Source organism: Durio zibethinus, chromosome 10 (genome assembly GCF_047325235.1).
Source record: "Durio zibethinus cultivar Kanyao isolate XHJ-2024 chromosome 10, ASM4732523v1, whole genome shotgun sequence".
NCBI classification, from domain to species: domain Eukaryota; kingdom Viridiplantae; phylum Streptophyta; class Magnoliopsida; order Malvales; family Malvaceae; genus Durio; species Durio zibethinus.
Genome location: NC_143171.1, coordinates 26,431,781 through 26,441,087, shown reverse-complemented (window position 1 = coordinate 26,441,087; position 9,307 = coordinate 26,431,781). Strand labels below are relative to the sequence as shown.

At 34.4% G+C, this 9,307-nt stretch overlaps 1 protein-coding gene and 1 pseudogene across 2 annotated transcripts; one reads left to right on the top strand and one right to left on the bottom strand.

The window, feature by feature from the left end:
• The first annotated feature begins 1,014 nt into the window (after positions 1-1,014).
• On the top strand, positions 1,015-3,595 carry LOC111292597 (inactive LRR receptor-like serine/threonine-protein kinase BIR2). The gene has a single exon (XM_022885039.2). The coding sequence runs from the start codon at positions 1,340-1,342 to the stop codon at positions 3,149-3,151; it is 1,812 nt and encodes a 603-aa protein (XP_022740774.2). The 5' UTR covers positions 1,015-1,339; the 3' UTR covers positions 3,152-3,595.
• A 2,989-nt stretch (positions 3,596-6,584) lies between these two features.
• LOC149516621 (CLAVATA3/ESR (CLE)-related protein 25 pseudogene) lies at positions 6,585-7,758 on the bottom strand (annotated as a pseudogene). The gene is made up of 2 exons (XR_016345480.1): positions 7,433-7,758; positions 6,585-6,773 (listed from the first exon to the last, which is right to left on the bottom strand). The product of XR_016345480.1 is annotated as a CLAVATA3/ESR (CLE)-related protein 25 pseudogene (transcript).
• Positions 7,759-9,307: the final 1,549 nt, after the last annotated feature.

Sequence of the window (9,307 nt, the reverse complement as noted above, 5' to 3'; positions counted from 1 at the left end):
TTTTATATTAGGACAATAGCTGCCAATGAATTATAAGATTTTTTTTCTTTAATCTCTAACTAAAGTATAGTACAATTAAAACATTATCTGCATAATTCAAGTGTTATCCAAATACATCCCACAATGTAATTGAAAAGGAAAAAAACATTTGGATTCCATCATATTGGATTCCATCATAATGGAAGCAAACAAAATTTGGGCAGATGTGAATCTCAAAAATCTGATTGGTTTGTCAGCAAATTTTTATTTTCTTTTAAAAGGATAGATTTAATTAAGATGTACGAGTAAAATCCTTGACATAAAAAAATATTATCTTAAAATTAAGGGTTAATTATATTTTTATACTTAAATTTTGAAAAAAAATCTATAAATTAATATCTAAAAAAATAAAATATATAATTTACATCATGAATTTTCAAATAATATATAATTTAAATTTAAATTCTAATATTATTAACTTAAGTTATCTATATATAGTATCTAATTAGTATAATTTTATTATATGTATGTTATTTATTAAATAAAAATATCAAATATTTTATAAAAATTTTCATGTAAATGTCACACCACAAAAATAATTGATTAAATAATTTTTACAATTCAAGTAAAAAAATATAAAATTTCAATTTATGTTAAAAAATAATTGATAGTATGTGTGGTAAACATATAACTTAATAATGTTAATTAAACGCGGTATATATAAGTTAGTATAATTAACGAGATTAGAATTTTAAATTAATATCATACATAATTTGAAAGTTTATAATGTAAATGATACATTTTTTAAAATTTGGGAAGCAAATTATATATTTTATTTTTTTAGATATTAATTTATATAATTTTTAAAAATTTAAATGCAAAAGTATAATATACTCTAAAATTAAATTAGAAAAAGAAGTGAGGAATATTTGGTGCCTTGTCCAATTAGACCATTTTGGTGGACCATGACCATAGTTTCTTGGGCAACAAATTCTTAATTAATCCTTTTAAACAAATCAATGTTGTAGTCAAACAAGCTGTAATCATCAAGCACTATCACCACCAAATTGACAATTTTCTTCCCTTTTCTTCAACGAATATCACCGCAAGAAAAATTATATACACAAAAATTAGTATCGGAGAAAATAATCAAGTCAATCATACTGTTAACTGTTAGCAATTGTTTGGTAATTTCTCAATGACATATCTAAGTCAATGACCCTTCACAGGCTCTGCCTCTTTAGCCCATTCCACATATTTTACGCGCAAATCTGCTTTCTTCCAAGTCATTCCTTCACACCAACAAAAGGAAAAAGCAAAAATAAAATTCTTGAGGGTTTTTTTTTTTGGGTGGTAAGCTATGAAGGGATCTTTTTCCAGCAGAGTAAAGATCTTCAGCTTTGTTTTAGCATGGATGTTTTTGCCAGGACTTGTTTTGTCAGCTGTAACTGAGGATGATATGAAGTGCCTGGAAGGTGTCAAAAATTCTCTACAAGACCCAGATGAGAAGTTAAGCTTGTGGACTTTCAATAACAATTCGGTTGGATTTATATGCAAGTTTGTTGGAGTTGTATGTTGGAACGAACGGGAAAACCGCCTGTTAAGTCTTGAACTTCGAGAAATGAATCTGTCAGGACAGTTACCTCAATCGTTAGAGTACTGTAAGAGTTTGCAGACTTTGGATCTGTCAGCTAACAAAATTTCTGGTACGATCCCTCCACAGATATGCACTTGGTTACCTTATTTAGTAGCCCTTGATCTGTCTAACAATGATCTGTCTGGTCCAATCCCTCCTGAATTATCGAAGTGTGCTTATTTGAATAATTTGATACTGTCAAATAATAGGCTTTCAGGGTCAATTCCATACCAATTATCCGGTTTAGTTAGGCTGAAGAAGTTTTCTGTAGCCAATAATGATCTGACAGGTGCTATTCCTTCAGCTTTTGAGAATCACGATAAGGCAGATTTTTCTGGGAATAGTCTTTGTGGGGGTCCTCTTAGGAAGTGTGGGGCTTTGAGTAAGAAGAATTTAGCAATTATAATTGCAGCTGGGGTTTTTGGTGCTGCAGCTTCAATGTTGTTGGGATTTGGGGTTTGGTGGTGGTATCATTTGAGATGGATAAGGAGGAGGAGGAAGGGGTATATTGGAGGTGATGACAGTAGTTGGGCTGAGAGGTTGAGGGCTCATAAGTTGACTCAAGTTTCATTGTTTCAGAAGCCACTTGTGAAAGTTAAGTTGGCTGATTTGATGGCTGCAACAAACAATTTCAATGCAGAGACCATCATAATTTCCACTAGGACGGGAACTACCTATAAGGCAGTGCTTCCTGATGGATCAGCCCTTGCAATCAAGAGGCTCACAACTTGCAAGCTTGGTGAGAAGCAGTTTCGTTTGGAGATGAATAGATTAGGCCAGCTTAGGCATCCAAATTTGACACCCCTTTTGGGATTTTGTGTTGTGGAAGAGGAGAAGCTGATAGTTTATAAGCATATGTCCAATGGGACTCTGTATTCCTTGTTACATGGTAGTGTTGCTGCCGTAGATTGGCCAACTAGATTTAGGATTGGTTTGGGTGCAGCTAGGGGTCTAGCTTGGCTGCACCATGGGTGCCGGCCTCCATTTCTGCAGCAGAACATCTGCTCCAATGTGATTCTTATTGATGAGGACTCCGATGCTAGGATAATGGACTTTGGACTGACAAGGCTTATGACTGCCTCGGATGTTAATGAGACTAGTTTTATGAAAGGGGATTTAGGTGAATTTGGCTATGTAGCACCAGAGTATTCAAGCACTATGGTTGCTTCACTTAAAGGGGATGTCTACGGATTTGGTGTGGTGCTTCTGGAGTTGGTAACTAGGCAAAAACCCCTAGAAGTTAATGCAGGTGAAGAAGGATTCAAGGGTAATTTGGTTGATTGGGTAAATCATCTCTCCAGCTCTGGTAGAATCAAGGATGCTATCGACAAGGCTCTTTGTGGAAAGGGGCATGATGAGGAAATTTTGCAGTTCCTCAAAATTGCATGTAATTGCATGGTTACACGGCCAAAGGACAGATGGTCTATGTACCAGGTTTATCAGTCATTGAATAGCATGGCTGAGGAAAATGGTTTCTCCGAACAGTTCGATGATTTCCCTCTGATTTTCATCCAGCAAGATAATGAATCACTGTAACTTTAGAGTAAAATTGGGACCAAGTCTGCAAAATGGTGTGGTGCATGCAAAATTTCTACATCTTGTGGTAAATTCTCAAAGGCTTTTGATAATGATGATGCCAATCTCCATTTCAGTTGCTCTTTTATCTTTGCCATAAATAGTTGTATGATACAATAAACTTGTTGAACTGTAGGTTCTTAAATATTCAAGAAATCTACTTGTTTGCTCCTTGTTTTGCAGTGAAATCATATATGTACTGTTTAGCTTGTTAACAATTCGATATCTATAGTATCAAAGAGACTGTTATCTGGTTTAGGAGGAACTCAAAGTTCTTTTTCTTTTGTTTTCGGTATCAATCTTTTTTTAATGCAAGAGGAAAGAAAAAGGCCTTAATGCCATTGTATTACAAAAGCACTGTGAAAATCTTTTGTTTTAGTTATGATGTTTGTTTCTTCTGTTTTATCCTTTTTCCCATTTGATTTCTGTGGAGAATGGTAGTGATGTGAGCAGATACCCTTTGTCTGGTGCTGTATCTGTTACTGATTTATTACATCATCACAGTAGTTTAATTGCCAGTGATGCCATAGATTGTTTTTATCTATAGCGACAATTGGCTGGTGACAAAGAATGTGCTGCATCGCATGATTAATGCTTGGAATTCACTGTTGGCAGACCAACAAGTTGATTATTTATGTCCCCCAAATGCTTTTCTGCTGGAAATCCTAAGCTTTAAATTGGTCAAATATGCACTCCACAGGATCTTAATCAAATGTTCAGACAAATTTTAGTTGATGCTAATTGAAAACAGCATATCAGCATAAGGGCAACATGTACAGAATTTTCTTTGAATTCTAGTCACTGCCTTTGATTCATTGTTGATAATTTGAGAACATTAGCATTTGTTTTTGGTTCTGGTGGTGGTGGTTTTGGATTTTCCTTTAGTTTTTTTTGTCTGTGTGGGTGTGTCCTGAGGAAGGGGGCCGAGGGAGGTGGTGGGAGTGGGGGTGTTGCTCAGGCAGTCAGGCAACTTTTGCTGTATTATCTGCTTTCTCATGTTGGAAAGACCCAATCCACTTTTCTGAATCAAGCTCATAATTCCATACTAGTCTTCTCAGACTGTTATCCATAGAATAGAGGAGATTTTTCCGTCAAAATCCATCTTTTTGAGTAGAAGTTCATAGCATTCCATGATTTTCTGCAAAAACAAGAAATTCATTGGAATGGAGAACAGAGGAACAATTTCTGTGTTGATATGTAGCTGTAGTTACGTTGCCAATGTCCATGCCTTAGATCCTCTATGGATGGAAAATCTATAATGACATGAAAGAAACATCCAACCAGATTTTGAAGTTGAAACACTCAATCCATCAATACTGTAAATACTGTAACATGGATCCATGCGTCCAAACTCAAAGGCTTTTAATAAGTTTCTTTTTCAGGCAGGCAAAGGCATTCACCACCACCACCTTGGCCTTCACAAGCATAAGCTATTCAAATACACATATTGATCAAAATGAAATTGCTTCATTCACCCAATGCCTGCTTACTTATCTTCTAACCAACCACCAATCTCAATGCTTAAACACAAAGCTGGAGGTCAAATTATAGACTGGAAGTTTATTTCAATTTCCAATGAACTTCCTCAATGACAAACTAAACATGAAGTTTTTTGAACCATGGGGCAGTCATTTTGTTACACAAATAGGGAGTGCATAAATTTTCCCATCTTTGAATCAAAAGATTAAAGAAACTGCAGGAGAAAGGAATATGTCTCCCATTACATGCAACAGAAACTTCCCTAATTTGAATCTCAGTTACTTTGGACCAAGTCTTTGCTTCTCGAACCATTCAAAATCAAACCAGAAAAAGAAGCAAAAGGTGAAAAAAAAAGCAATGACCAGAGATTGCTTCTTGCTTTGTTTTTCACTTTGGAGTGATACCATTAAATGATCATATATAGTAATATCATTTTGCTTTTTTCTTAGTCCCATCACAATGAAAAGAAACCCAAAAAAATTTACAAAGTTTTTAATGACATTAAAGAATCTTACTTCTTTTTCTGCAATCAAAATTCAAACAAAAAGATATGTATTGATTAACAATGGATTTGCTGTTGGGGTTAATTCAGGTCATGATCAACTCAAGAAATTGGACTTTTAAAACATGTCTCCATATCAATACTTGTGTTAAGCTACTATTCTTTAACTCTAAATAAATGATCATGAATCATGCAATGATTTCATTGTTCTTTGTCTCTAATCATGTCTGGTAACATTATGTTAAATGAGTTTTTCTTTATAGTTCCCTTAATGATGACTTTGGCATTAAGTGGACAACCCTTTGATAATCAAGTCAGAACATGCTTGTTTCCACTGGAACTGTAGTAAAAAGTATAGTTGAAGTAGATGTTTTACACCCAATGTTTGTCAGGTTGTGGTTATCTAAATCTCTGTCCAAGAATTTTGCTAATTGATATGTTCATTCCATTCCCTTCTTATTGAAGCTTTTTTCAAAAGCAAGATTATCAAAAATGTCTATAAAACTAATGTTAAAACTATCTCAGGTCCTAATATCACTTTCCTAACAGCATTTTGTGTTTGGTTTTAGTTGGATTGAGTAAAATTTATGCATTTTCTATTTTGTATCAAATATGTGTAAGATATGAAAGTTGTTACCTCACAATTACTATCAACATGCCAATCACGAATTTATTTTTTTTAATTTTTACTTGTATAGTTTTTGTTAAAATTTAAATTGCATCACTTTTATATATTTTTTCGTAATGTATCATTATGGCGTATTTATAATTACCTAACCTCTGCTGAAGTATCTTGATTTAATAAGCACTACATGATAGAATGATAAACTAGCTACTTGCCATATTTTAATGTAGAATTCAAGGAAAAAAAAATTGTTTTGAGAAGTGAGCAACTTTAGTTATTGGCTTTTGCTTTATTCAGATGGGAAGATGGACAAAAGGAAACATGAGAGAAGAAATAGAAAACCCCAAAAAAGAAGATATGGCTGATTAATTTGCGTTACAAAGCTACACATCATGTACGGAGACCACACTCTTTATTGGAATTTGCTCCAATTTTTTCTTAACAGTGTAAATGTTTTTTTTTTTTTTGGGGGGTTGGCCTGGTTTTTTGTCATTGTTAAACAAAAACCTATCCATGAATCTCCTTCTCTTAAAAGAATTAAGCAAGGAAAAGCAGAAATGCTGGTGGGACACCTTCAAAAGTTCAATCTTTTTCTCATAGCTGTTGTGTACTTGATGCTAGTGCAAGAGAAGGCACTTACTTTCTTGATATGCATGAAGAAAATTTTCATGCGTGTATATATCTGTTGAACTTTTTGTTTTAATAAGCAGGGTTCAATCTTGACAATCTCGAGTATAAAAAAATTCAGTGCAAAACTTTTTAATGAATTCTGAGAGTGGCAAACCATGAACACTAGCAAGAAAATTTTTCAGAAAATTTAAAGTACAATGTTTATGATCTCCCTGTTGGAAGAAGCATACAAAAATGAAAAAGTTTAAACAAATTTCTCCACCAAGATCATCTGCAGGAGCTCGAGCAGTTTCATTGCCTTTCACACCTAGGCTCGTCCTGGAGGTTGTCCAGACTTTGCTGCTCTCCTGAACATATAATTACAAGAAAAATATTCATTTATGTAAGCCTGAGTCCTTTTTTTTTTTGAATGAAAAGATTTTTTTCCAAGAACTTTACCATTTCCAGGAACTTTCTGGTAAAATTCAAAGTATATACTGGTTTGAATTTCATTGTAAAGGAAAGGAGCTGTTAAATGCATCTTTCTTCCACATAGCTAAAGTGGGTTAGTACTTCTCCCAATGTCTTTATTTGTTTCTTATCAAAATAAGAGAAAGATTGGTTTAAAGAAGCTTTTGTAAAGAATAACACCATCACCAGCTTTCATTCATTTGAAATATGAATTAATGGTATCCTTTTTGCATATCTGGATTATTATATCAAAAGGGAACCAATGTACATCTCATCTCCCTATCTCTGTCTATAACACCACCTTCCTTCCCAAAAGCAAAATACAAAACTGAAATAGCATATATCAGTATTTAGATCATACATGAAAAATTAGAGTCAGACTAGAAACTATTTGTGTGAGCATCACCTTTTCAGTCTCTTATTGAATTCAAGCCACAAAAGATATTAATTTATCATGCCTGGTCATCGATAAGTGTGGATGGAGGAAAGGCCAGTGGTCAAGTCAAGAAGAAAATATGCATATACATGTTATCCGAGACAGGAATATGTAATGTACCTGTTGTGAATGGGATCAGGTCCATTAGGAACTCGTCTCTTGCTGACATAATTTAGATGGAAATCCTGATGAGAATTACGCCTCTCTTGTGCAACAAACTCCCAATGTTTGGAATCTCTAGTTGAGGAAACCAAAATTGATTTTGTCATCGCGGTTGCATGGTTTTTTATGATGCCTACAAACAATAACCAAATAACTCCCACAAGCACTGTAACTCCAAACAGAAACCTCAAAGCTCTACCACTCCTCCCCATATCTTTCTGCTGCTTCTACGAGTTTTCACCAAAGAATTGCAGGCCTTTAAACAGAGAACTCAGAGCAACCATGTTGATTTTTAAGGGAGGAAAATGCATGTGGAACACTCAGAAGTGAAAAGAAAGGAGAAAGGAAAGAAAGGGAAAGCAGAGGATCAAGACAAAGTGGTTTAGGTGATTTTCAACTTGGCGGGTAAGAAGTCATTTGTTCTATTTAAAGATGTAAGATTGAAGCAACACTGTGTTTTGGGAGAGGAAAGAGAGGAACATGACGAATAAAAGAAAAGTTCGTTGCCCTTGTTGCTTTATATATTGAAATGGGCCCATGGGACTTCTCTTTCTTTGCTTTGGTTTGTGCATTTTCATGCAGCAAGCAGGCAAGCATAGGAGACCTCACTATCTCTCCAACTCTAATGTGTTCCAAGCTTGTAAAAGACATAGGGGCTTGTGCCTGTTATAGCAAAATAATATTCTGTTGTGCCCAATCTAATGTATTCAAAAGGGTTGCCTCTTGGCAAACTAACACATACGATAAGGTTTCCATCAATCAGCCCTTGAAAAGAGGAATTCGAAAGCGAAAGGCACAAAACTAAGCAGACAACTGCCTTGGCTGGAGTTGCAGTTTTCTTACCCTACAAGTACCTCATCCCATTTCTCCTAGTCAGTTTTAACAAAGTATGAGGCATCAAAATTGTATGCAATCCAGGAAATGTATGTATATGTATAATATATAACTATATGCTCCGGGCAAAGTAACAAACCATCCTGCAATGCCTTTAAATTAGTTTTATGCAGTAAGCAGGTCTTCAGAGTCCCACCTGATACAGTACAATGACTAAAGAAACAAGAAAAGAAACTGGTAATTAGAGAATTCTGATGCTTTATTAAGTCTTTTCAAGAATCTAAATTTGGACTATAAGGACATCATGTTCCCTACTTTGCTGCAATGGGATGCCAGTCACATTGAAAAACAACATAGCCCATTTATCATAAAAGTTTATGTTATCCACATAGCCAAAAAGAAGAAAAATTATCAAGTTTATGCACCCTTTTGATTTTCGTAACTCTATCTACCATTCAACAAAATTTCAGAAACATAAAAGGGGAGAAATCAGAAGAAGAAAGAACTACATTTCTTAAGCACACTACTGAAAAAGGAAAGATTCTCTTTATCAGATAATGAGCAAGATTCAGTCCTACGCAATGAATCTGACATACTTTGAGAACTTTTAATAAGGAGATTCATATAACAATATAAGCAAAAGGGAAGAACAGATTATTGGGAAAAAAATCACAGGGTAACAACAGACAAGCTGTTGATAATTCTACATGAATGCATAGTTTAATCAGTCAGCATTGAAACTTAAAAGTTAAACCACAACCTAGTGCATGACATCAAAGTAATTCCATTACTAATCTTGTTTATCTCAAAAGATATCTAGTACTATATCCTCCACATCGAGGATTGGATTTCTAAAAGGTTCCTTGGTAACTTTAGCCAAAGGGATATCAATTAATGCTGTCATTTTCAATAGGCACAAAAATGATTTTGTGAATAAATCTATAATTTTCTTGTAGAAGATTATTCCCTCTTTAAGAATTTCAGTTCAATAATGCTTGC

Coding starts and splice junctions, on each gene's coding strand:
- LOC111292597 (XM_022885039.2), top strand. CDS start 1,340: ATGAAGGGATCTTTTTCCAGCAGAGTAAAGATCTTCAGCTTTGTTTTA.